General features: G+C 40.6%; 2 protein-coding genes across 2 annotated transcripts; both read right to left on the reverse strand.

Annotated features, from left to right (window-relative positions):
• Nucleotides 1–425: 425 nt before the first annotated feature.
• e2f3 (E2F transcription factor 3) lies at nt 426–6,712 on the reverse strand. Its single transcript, XM_041054209.1, has 7 exons — nt 6,596–6,712; nt 6,107–6,218; nt 5,558–5,798; nt 5,258–5,389; nt 4,323–4,437; nt 3,962–4,148; nt 426–3,720 (listed from the first exon to the last, which is right to left on the reverse strand). The coding sequence occupies exons 2-7, from the start codon at nt 6,135–6,137 to the stop codon at nt 3,431–3,433; spliced, it is 996 nt and encodes a 331-aa protein (XP_040910143.1). The 5' UTR covers nt 6,138–6,218; nt 6,596–6,712; the 3' UTR covers nt 426–3,430.
• A 1,689-nt stretch (nt 6,713–8,401) lies between these two features.
• Nucleotides 8,402–11,337, reverse strand: srfbp1 (serum response factor binding protein 1). The gene is made up of 3 exons (XM_041052531.1): nt 11,244–11,337; nt 10,379–10,819; nt 8,402–10,207 (listed from the first exon to the last, which is right to left on the reverse strand). The coding sequence occupies exons 2-3, from the start codon at nt 10,796–10,798 to the stop codon at nt 8,903–8,905; spliced, it is 1,725 nt and encodes a 574-aa protein (XP_040908465.1). The 5' UTR covers nt 10,799–10,819; nt 11,244–11,337; the 3' UTR covers nt 8,402–8,902.

Here is an 11,337-nt window from a genome sequence, read left to right on the forward strand (position 1 = left end):
TTCAACTAAACTGTCTTGTAATCCATCGAATTACTTAGTTAAAAGAATATTTAAAGTTGTTTTACAATGACTATCTGGTGGTAGTTAATAAAAAGATAATCATGCTCATTTACAACTATCCAAGTACGAAACATTGAAAAGCAACTTTTAACAAGAATAAACTGTCACTGTCACTCACGTAACAAGAACTAGTTGGACACGGTTTAGTGTTACTGTAGCTGTAATGACTTACAGATTTTTATAACAACAACACTGTTAGATGGCCAACAAATATGACTAATGAGATAAGTCAATTAAGTCACACAAAATTAACCAATTATACATTTAAATGATTGATAGAATGAATTAATATCCTCATTTTTGCAGGGGCATGTGTCACAATTTAATACTGAAATTCCAGTAAGTAAACTCCCAGTCAAAAAAAAAAAAAAAAAAAAAAAAAGCACAAGACACCCCACAACCTTGTATTATATCACTCAGCCAATCACAGCTGCTGAAAACAATGCTAGATAAACTTTGTTACCAGGAACATTTTATTCATTTTTTATATTGTTCAAACATCTCCTTATTACACAAAACTGTGGCCTTTACTGTAAACTGAGGAACAAGAAACAGCTTAATGTAGAAGTTATCTGTATCTCAGAGATAAAGTCAGTCAGTCAGTGATAACTGGTCAAACAGTGTTTCAATCTCGAGGTTAGTGTAGCACGGTCAAATTACAGATTAGTACTGCAGTGTGAGGACAGAGGAAAATCAAGCTTTATGGAAAAACATATAAAGATAAAGGCGTACACTGCATCTGTAACTTCAATACCTCAGACAACTGAGAACATCAACGGACCAATTTCTTCAATGGATTAACTTAATGATTTCCTAAATTGATTAAAAGCTAGTCATTATTTCAAACAAACTGAACACAGAACAACTGTAAATGCCTTCATGAGTGATTGTTAAAAAAAATGAGTGATTTGTTTTGGAGTCCAAGTAACAGAGACAGAAATTATCAAAGCACTATGGGAATGAGTGACGATGAGTGAACAAGTACTTTCTGAGCTCATATCACCAGGCATATCTCCATTTATTTCAGTTTCATACAGTACTTTCACCAGAACTAAGAAATTGAGCTACGTAAAAGCAATTTAGACCTCAAGGTCTTGTAGGCACAAAGGTGCATAAGGCACAGCCTTGGTGCACAGTCATCAACTGAGGAAAAATCTCGTTGGATGTAAGAAAATCCAGGACATGAAGCTTTGAGCAGCAAGTAAAACAACACAAGTCTACATTAGATCTGTCGTGTGTTGGTTTTCAGCGTAACATTACTCCCACAAACAGGCTAGTTATTCAGAGCTATTCTTCAATCAGCTTCCATTTCAACAGCTGTTAGCCATTCAGTGCTTCACAGTGGCTTAGATCTTTATGGATTCAGCTGATGATTAGTTGTTGTTTATTGACTTTTAAGATGCTGAAACCTGCAAATATTTGACGTTTTGCCTAAAAAAAGATTAAAATAGTCAATAATCAAAATAGATGCAGATTATTTTTCTGTTGATAACTAATGCTTTGAGCTCTGCACATTGCCTGAACTTGGTTTTTAGGAGAAATGTTAAGAAAAACAACCTTGTCATTTCTGACAGTTCACTGCTAAAAGCTTTTCCCAGCAGTGACCATAGTATTTGAGATTCTGACCAAATGTTAAGCGCAACCAAGTCTTCTGCATTCATAAGAGATGAAGCTCAAGCTGGCATACAAGGGTTCAGTATCAGACAATAAATCACTCTATTCATCAACAGAAGTATTGTCACTCCCCAAGGTTGATGACAGACAGTTGTTTATGTTACGAGAGCTGCATTCACCTGACAAGGACTGTCACACTTAAAATTTCTCTGCAATCAAGGACAGGTTTCTCAGGCAAGTCAATGCTTTTGGTTTTTCAGCGTGTTGTCCATAGACAAAACACATGCCTCTAAACAGCAACATGGGTGAAGACGAGCTGTTTTGCTACCTGAGAAAGTTACTTGCTGAGATGTTTGACGTCTCAAACAAGGTCAGTAAAATGGAAAACTGTAAGACTTTCCACTGATAATAAAAGGAGTGTTGCAATAATGTTGTGGACAAAGCACTGATATCAAATCAGGAACTCAAAAAGTATCATGTCAAACTTTGGGAAGCACCATAAAGTTTTGAGTGATTCAGCCTCTAATATATAAAACTGCACCTCTAGTAGAAGTTCCTAGAGCCCTGAGAAAACTATGAAGCAAAAAGCCAGTCAGAGACTGAGCTATGTTGTAATTTCACTGGCACAGCAGACAGAAATCAATCCATCAATCCAATATGAATCGGGTATCAGCTATGACTTGACTGATTCCCTTTAAATACAGTTTGTCAGTGTCATTATAAAATTCAGTGTATCCAGTTACATCGTTCAGACATACTGAGGCATCAACTCAGTTTTAAGAGCTACAGCAATCCCAGGCCTCATGATACCTTAGAAAAAAAAACGCTGTGACATATAGTTTTTAATTTGGGATCACTGTTTTCAGATGGGTACTTGCTATCTGATAACCTGAGCTGAGGTATGATGAGGCAGGAACAGATCAGTGCATCCCAAGTAGTGGAGGAAACACAAGGCGTGAGGGTTATTTCAGTATCAGTGCAAGGTGATGAGGGACTAACCCTCTGGAAAGAGGCACAGAGTGTAATCTTGTATTAGTATCAGTATTCAGCAGCTGAGTGGCGAGGAAACTCGGACACAAAACGAGGAATTACCATAAAAACCACAGCATTATTAAACATACAGTTGTAGTGTGCACAAACGCCATCCGCAGTGGTACCTTTTGCCAAAGTCCAACACAAGCAGAAAAGTCTCAGGGGCCTGCTTTCAATGCAGAAAACATCAGCAACTCATAATGCTACACAGATGTTTACATGTTCCAGCTGTGCTGTGAAGGTTCCTTTGTGTTCACAACGCAAACTATGATCCACGGTGTCTTTCGAGACCATCACTGCAGGGACTAGCACTGCTGGGTCAAGAATAAGTCCTGTGTTCAGACAGCACAGTTTGAACTTCGAAAAAGGAAATCCACACATGTAAGTGATTAAAGCTCTGAAACACAGTGTTCTGTCTGACAACATGTATATCATCTCAAATCCAAAAGACAGCGAGTAGAAGTGAGTAGTTAGAAGATCTAACTTGGTATTTAAAAGTATATGGTCGTCACAATGTGATGCTTTCGGGTTACATCCTCCTTCACATACCTGAGTGTCAGTAAATCTCAGTCACATTTTTCAGGATAAGCAAACGTAAAAAAAAAAAAAAAAAAAAATCACATTCAAAGCAGCGCTTTGTTCTTTTATTTAGCTTCCCCGTGATATCCTGTTTGTGTGAAGATATCCATCCCCTCCAAAATTATTGAATTTCCAAAAAGGCTGCTCAGTGGAGGGGCATATCCACGGGCAATTGATCCATGTCAACAGAGGAGAAAAGGTCAGTGATGCCCTCATTCTCAGCCAAGCTCAGGAGGTATTCCTCCCCATCAAGAGAGAAGGCCAGGGGTGGAGTGAGGGTGACAAAGCTCTGTTGGTCATCAGAGGGGGGTTGGAAGGAGGTGAGGGAGGTGGGCATGGGGGAGACAGGGGTGACAGAAACCGGTGATAAATGTTGTGTTGGATTGGACTGCGGGTTGTAGATACTATTGATTCCGGAGGTATTGTTAGCATCGTCTGGAAAAATAATGGGAGTTTGGATAAGGAGACAGGGGATGGGGAGAAAAGGTGAGCAACGAAGATTTAAATACCCCAAAAAAACTGAGTGAGCAATCCCACTGTAGAGTTAGAACCAAACACTTTTATAAGGTTCCTGTACACGCAAAAGCTCACGGGTAATTGCCATCTTCTCTGTGGCAGTAAAGTACCCCTTCACATACCTGTTTGAGACCACTGGATCTTTCAGTGTAAGACTCACCTTTGGAGGACACCTGGATGAAGGACGAGAAAAGCGAGATGGGGACGGACTCTTTCCCATTGGCGGACGAGCTTAAGTGGCTACCATTGCCCACAGAGGCGTCTGCGGCATCCATATGGATGGGGTCATCACAGCAGAGGAACACCTCGATGGGCCCCTGGGTGCTGCAGAGGTGCACTTGGAGGCTCTGGACATTGGGCAAGCAGACGGTGATTTTCTTAACAACAGACACTTCCAGAAAAGTGTCTTGAAAATATTTGGTTAGAACATAAGCTAATTTGAGTTAATGCTACACCAGAAAAACCAAAGCAAAAAGAAGAAAAAAAGATGTTGTCGGCTGACTATATGTTGAGAAATGTACCTCCTCTGGATGTGGGACCTCCAGTTTTGTCTCCGCAGGGGCTTTGATCACAATCACGGTCTGTTCTTTAAGACTGGGGATCCTTTTAACATCCTCATACGTCAAATAGGCAAATGTTATCCGTAATGTCAAGGACGATAACCAACCTGGTGTGTTTGTGTACAGATAAGGGCACACTCAACGATTTATCCCAACATACCTGCCAGTCTGTCTATAAGAGGCTGCCTAACATTAGAAAAACTGCTAAAACAGGATGGCATGCAACAAAAAAGGAGAATAAAACAAGGAATTGATTCATTTTTTTAAATCCACCACAGACCAAATGTTTACGTTGTGTAGAATAGTTAACTGTTTCAATAATTTTTGAAAGAAAATTTGTGAAAAATTTCAACCATCCAACCAGCCTGAGATGATTTGCTGCTTTTCATATATCACTAAGTGTCTTTGAGTTTTGGCCAAAGAAAGACGTTTTCGATGTCACCTTGGGCCAGTGATGGGCATTTATTCACTATTTCTGTCATTTTATGAACTAACGATGATCAGTTAATTGAGAAAATTCAGACTGATTGATAATAAAAATAGCTGTTAGTTGAAAGTTGAAAACATATATAAGTATATAAGTAATATAAGTAGGATACTGGTGAAATCTGATGATTACACAAATGAGGTGTGCAAGAGAAGATTAAAATACCTGATGAGATTTGTGTTTATGCTCCTCAGATGTGCGTCTTTGATACCTTTGTATAGCAGAAACATGTCTTTTTTGTTAGCAGGAAGAATGATGGACACATAAAAAGCTCCAGAAACACCTCAAACACAGCATGGTTGCTGATGGAAATCAACATTTTTCTCCTACACAAACCAGTCCAGCAAAAAAAAAGTTTGCTTCCAACAACACAGATTAAAATGAAGCTGCATTTACAAACAAAGGATATCTCTGACTGTGATGGTCCCCACACATCTGGTGAACCTGCCGCGTACAGCTTTCGATCAGCTCGTCCAGCTTCCTCTCCTGCTCAATGAGAGCCCTCAGCTCTTCAGTTCCATGAGCAATCAGTTGACCACCCCTGTGAAAGGACATTCAAGCAGCAACAAACATCAGTATTAAATCTGACTTTAATATTGAATCATTCTAAACAATTCATATTAAGCAAGACAAAACTGCCAGAATGTGTATATTAGTATGACAAGCTCCTTTCTGAAATGCACACGCCACCAAATCCGCTTATACTTACAACCATTCAATGTTGTTTTTAGACTTTTTTTTGATGAGCTGGATCCCCTCAAGGACGTTAGTGACATCATAGACGCGCCTCTTGGGGGCATTGAGTTCCTGGGCGACAATGTTTAGGTCCAACACCCCGTCGGAGGAGCGGCTCAGCATATCTGCAAACCTCCGTGTCAGGAAGCCAAGAGAGGTGTCATAGCGTGACTTCTCCAGCAGGGTGGTGCATGTTATGGGATCGGGGGCGGGAGCTGGAAAAATTAGTGAGGATTGAGATTTTGAATTATTTTATGATTCCTTAAGCCATTCTAATGGGTTTACAACATTAAGTTTACTTCTTTACGCACTGTCGGAACAACAATATGATCTGTCACTGGTCTTATGCCATGTATTTGCTGCATGTGAACTGTCAACATTTGATTACACCATGGTTTGGGAGACTGACAGTAAAAACTGCAGAAGTGCCACCTGGTTTATGGCAATTTGTACCACTTCTCTTTCCCAGCACATTGGTCAACTGAAAAACCTAAATACCAGTCATTAGAGTACAAAGTCTTACCCTTTTCTGCTGTGTGGGACAGACAGGCCATGGGTTTTTTAGCTTTGGCAGTCCTGCCACCATCTTGAAGGTCCTGCGGGTCACCAACTTCCAGCTCCAGCCTTCTCTTTGCCTGAAATAAATTTCACAGCTTGTTAGAAAACAATATATACCTAAAATATATCTAAATTGTTTGGTATTTCAATGTTGCACCAGTAATACTTTTAGTTTGCAATTATCTCAGTGAATCCTGTAGCTCACAGGGAAACCTTTTGAAATAATTATAAATTACAAACCTACCATAAATCCATCGTATTTACTTGTAACTTAGTGTTAAGTTTTAAGTCTGTCATTACCTGGGGTTTGGGACAGAAGCTAGCTTCCCTCACCAGCGTGTTTTGCTAGTTGGAGCAACATCTCCCCATCCCCCTCCCATGCTGACCCAAGGCCTGAACAGTGGTTTGCTTCTAGCAATAATGAACACTTTACCGCATGCAGTCATCTCCTTACCTGTGTATTCCCTCAGCAATAGGAAAGAAATAACTGTTAATGTGTGCTGTGCACTCGTAAACCAAAGTCTGCTAAAGTATGTTTCGACCGGGCGCGGGTCTGATGCCTCAACACAAGGTAAAACACGCGTAAAGTTACCGGAAATACACAAACGTAACACACGCTTCACGATTCCACCTTCAAAATAAAACCACGCCATTAAAGCGTTTATTTATTTATTTATTTATTTTTTTTTGGCACGAGCATGATAATATAATCCCCGTGAGGAAATTAAGGTAGCACATAATTATAACCATAATACACAGTAGTGTTCATAGAGCTATAATGGCCAATGCTAGGATGTATCAATAAACAGTGATACAGACTTTTTACTGGCCTAATTCCAGGTAGTAACTGTCACGGTTTTTGTTTTAAGGAGCATATTGTTGTTTTGTTGTTCTTGATGTTTTTCTCCAGCCCTTAATGTATTTGTAACACATTTTCCCAACAAAAACACGTCAAATCCCACATTACTTACCATGGTAGCAATATTTCACAATTAAACATACACGCCCTGTTCTATATGTAAAGCCAGCTCATGCACAAGATTGCTACAAGGTTTTTTTTCTACTACTAGTACTTTCCATATAATTAAACTATGATTACTGTTTGAGCAAAGTATCTAACTTTATTCCTCCTAGGTTTGCCACTTTAAAGTCTCCCTTTATTCTGAAGAATAACTAAGAGTTTCCGTTATTATGGCGGGTAGCCTTCGAGTGCCTGTAGTCAGGATCAGATTTATTGGCCAAGTATGTTAAGACGCAGACTGAGTTTGGTTTCGGCTATTGATGACTCTCAAGCAATGCAGACAATATGCAGACCGAATACACAGTATGTATAGGCAATGCACAATATACAGATAGTGCAGTACAGTGGTAATGCAAACAACAATAATGTTGAGCACTTATGCAAATGATGTTGTGGTGTAAGAGTATTCGTTCAACACAATATTTGCAGGTGTAGTAACTATCTGAAGAAACAAGAGTAGCTAAGGCATAGACTGTTTATGAGGGTGATGGCATGAGCAAGGAAACTGTCCCTGTGTCTGGTGGTTTTGGTGCACATGGTCCTGCCCGTTTCCTGGTTCTTGAAGAGTGCAGGTCCTGAAGGATAGGCAGGGCTGCACCAGTGATTTTCTTTTTCAGCGCTCCTTACTGTCCCCTGCAGTCCCAGACCGTGATGTATGTGCACAGGGCGGACTCGGTGTCTGCGGGGCGAGGCACTTGTAATATCTCCTTTCTACATCCACTCTAAGTTTTATGTTGGTGTATTAAATACACAAATTTAGCCTCTGGTTGATTAATCCTACCTGGACTCTCTTGCGCTTACATATCTGCCAGGACCCGGGCCCGGGGGGTGTGTGCAGCGTACTTCAGTCTGTCCGTGGGCTTAGTGGACTGGTTTATCTCAAGCCGGGCAGAGGGCTGAGGGTCGTCAGAGCCCTCCGAGACCGGAAAAAGCCCTTTTCTCATCTTGCCCCGACTGCTACATTCTGCCAAATTATCTTCTTTTGCCGTTTGTATGATATATAACAAACCGTTTATATTTCTATATTTTTAAAAGCATCTCCATTTATACCGCATTTAGAAATAATTTTGAAATTCAGATTCCCCGGGACAGTTTCAAAGCTTATTTGCATATAAACTACTATTGGCTGTCACTCTGTGTACACACAACCGTGTACGTCTGACGCAGCTATAGTTGACCAATGGCCGTATAGCTCTGCGTTTCCTTAATAAACAGTACAAATAGCAAAGTTACTTCATGTGCTACATTTCTGTTTTATTACGTTTCCTGGTAATAATGATCAGACAAACATTGGAACGTTGCAGGCAAAGAGTTGTGTACAAGTTAAAACATTTGAAAAAATTGATAAAATCAAACATCACTGCTTCCCAAATCCCCACTTAACACAACTATATGGCACATCCTTACAAATTCCCTGTTTCTCAGTATGGTAAACCTATAACAGGAAAGTTATATGTCTAGGTGATGCATTTCACAGCTTGAAGTTTAACCATATTTGGGAATCCCAATATCTCAACAACAAATTTCTACTGATGTTTTATAAAGAAATATCAGGCTGTTGCCCTCTTCTAGCCATAGGAATGAAACAACAGTTTACATCCTTTAAAACACTGCCATAGAACATCATGAGTGGTAAATTTCACATTTAACTAGTGCGCCGGACAACAAGGGTAACTAAAAATGTGAGTCACTCAACCATATGTATGTACTTGGCATTTGCAGAAAAACAAAAAAGTATGTTCAGTCATCATCATCATCAAACTTGATCTTCTTCCCCTGGAAGGCCAGGATTTGTCCTTGCTGCTCCTTTCTTTTCTTACTAGCCTCCCAGGATGGATGCAGTGCCTGCTGTGGTGCCTGACGGGAAAAGACACCTCCACCCATCCCAGTCTTTTGCCTTATACCATCACCTCTGCCTCGCCCCCTCCCTCTGCTAGCAGATGCAAAGCCCTTCCCCTCTGACTCAGTCCCTCTGCCCTCAGGGCAGGGCTTGCTGTACTTGGACCCTGAATTTATTCCTGCTCCTGTAACCTGTTTTTGGAACTTGGATTGTTTGCTAAAATCTCTATTTAAACCATTGCCACCCTTTGGATTCCTTTGCCCCCTAAATTTATCCCCACCTCTTCCTCTGCCTGCACCTCCACCTCTACTCTGCTTGGACCCAGAGAGGGAGGAACAGAAAACAGACTGTAGGGAGCTCGCTTTAGACTTCAGCCTGGACTCCAGCTCATCAAGTTCACACTGGACCTTGTCTGAAGTTTTCACCTTGTCCGCAGAGTCCCCTTTCACATCATGCCCCTTCTCAACCTTTTTCTCCCCTTCTACGCTTTTTTGTTTCTTCTTCTTGAATTTGCTCACTTTTCCCACAAAGAAGTCATCATCACTCTCCTCCGACTGGGAGGACTGCTTGCGGAATCGTTCCTCTGTGCTGTCATCAAAGTATTCTTTCTCTTCCTCGTCTGATGACTCTAAATCACTCTCTTCCTCATTTTCCTTTTTCTGAAGTACAGCAGAATTGGTTTTCTTTCCAGCATCTTTACTTTGAGGTTCATTTTTTACACTGTCCTTTACTTCACTACTTTTTGTTGATGCTGGTCTTACACTCTTAGACTCTGGTTTTTCTTCCGTTTGAACATCAGCAGTGTCAGCAGAATGAACCACTTTCTTTGTGTCCTTTTCAGGTGTAGCAACAGTTGAATCTTTAGTGTCTTTAAAGATACCATCTCCTTCCTTGTTGTCTGACATTTCCTTTAGCTGCTCTGTAATGTCCTTCTCTTCTTTCTCACTCTTTCTTTCTCCCCGTTTGTCTGGTGACTGGAGGTTTACATTTTCAATTTTATTTTGCACCTTTCCTTTTCCTTCCTGCTTGCCACCCTTCATCCTCGCCTCTTTGAAGGCTTTCACAGCAGCTTTGATGTCCTCGATCTTCTTGTTGAACTGAGGGTGGGTAGCGATGCGTGCTACAGCCCTGTCAGAAATGGAAGATTTGGGGTTTTTACACACCTCTTCAAAGTTGAGATTCTTCTGCAAGGCTGCCTTGGTCACCTGGCAAAGGGAAAATCAATTATCCAATTAGACATTTCAAGAAGTGTTTCCCCAATTTGGACAGGGATAAACAATAAATAACATTTTCACTCATTCAACTTTGTCCTGAAAATGTTGAGGAAAAATGAACTCCAAAAATAATTCATAAACAGAAGTTATTATGAAGCCTACCACGTCTGGTGCGAGCACCTTCATGGCATGGATCTCCTCCAGCAGTCTGGATGCTCTCCTCTGATTCCTCTCAATTTCCGTCTCTTTCCCCTTCTTCTTCTTCAGGGCACCAATCTGTCGTGTCAGCTTCCTGATGATCAAAGCTCTCACCCTCTTCACCTCCTTCCTCATCTTCACCACCTCATTGTTGAGGTTCAAGACATCATCCTGCTTTTTGTCTTTCAGTTGAGCAGGCAATGCAATCTTTTCCTCTTCTTCCATTATTTTATCATTTCTGTCACCCTTTTCTTCTTCATCTTCCCCACCCTCCTCTTCATCATTGTTGTCTCCTTCTTCCTCTTCTGCTTCTTCTTCCCCCTCTTCCTCAATCTCTTCCTCCTCTCTCTCTTTTTCGTCAGCAGATGGCAAGATTTTCTCCATCTTGTCCTTGGTATGTATCACCTGTTAAAACATAAGCCAATGTAGATCAGTAACGTGCTCTCATTGTATAACTGCAGACACTCATTTACAACGTGATTTATTTATTTATTTTTATCTTCAGGCGTGGGTCCTGTTGCATTTTCCCCCACACAAGATTCACCCACATGTATTTGTATTCCACCACGAACTGATTTATCGAAATGATATGTGATTTATTAACGTGATATCTTAGCTGACTAGACGAGACAAAATACACTTCTGTGGAGGGAGCAAAAACGTGTGACTAAGTCTGCCAAAACAAACGTGGTTGAGCAAGCATGGATAAGTTTTACAAAGTAACGTTCTGTGTAAATATGATTATTTTACGCACAACTGGCGTTAACATGGCAAAATGCAGCAAACAAAGCAAAATAACATAACTATAAACCACTATTTTCATACTTACCGTTCAGAATTGAACACAAAAACTTTAAAATTGAGAGAAACGTCTCAGCTCGCTGGGGGCAGCCATGTTTCTTACGCTACTTACGGCGGCGTGA

The sequence above is a fragment of the Toxotes jaculatrix genome, chromosome 13, assembly GCF_017976425.1.
Source record: "Toxotes jaculatrix isolate fToxJac2 chromosome 13, fToxJac2.pri, whole genome shotgun sequence".
In the NCBI taxonomy this organism is placed as follows: Eukaryota; Metazoa; Chordata; class Actinopteri; family Toxotidae; genus Toxotes; species Toxotes jaculatrix.

Coding starts and splice junctions, on each gene's coding strand:
- srfbp1 (XM_041052531.1), bottom strand. CDS start 10,798: ATGGAGAAAATCTTGCCATCTGCTGACGAAAAAGAGAGAGAGGAGGAA. Junction 10,208..10,378: donor AGGTGCTCGCACCAGACGTG/GTAGGCTTCATA, acceptor TCCCTTTGCCAG/GTGACCAAGGCAGCCTTGCA.
- e2f3 (XM_041054209.1), bottom strand. CDS start 6,137: ATGGCCTGTCTGTCCCACACAGCAGAAAAGG. Junction 4,438..5,257: donor GGGGACCATCACAGTCAGAG/ATATCCTTTGTT, acceptor ATTACGGATAAC/ATTTGCCTATTTGACGTATG. Junction 4,149..4,322: donor AGGTCCCACATCCAGAGGAG/GTACATTTCTCA, acceptor CCCAATGTCCAG/AGCCTCCAAGTGCACCTCTG.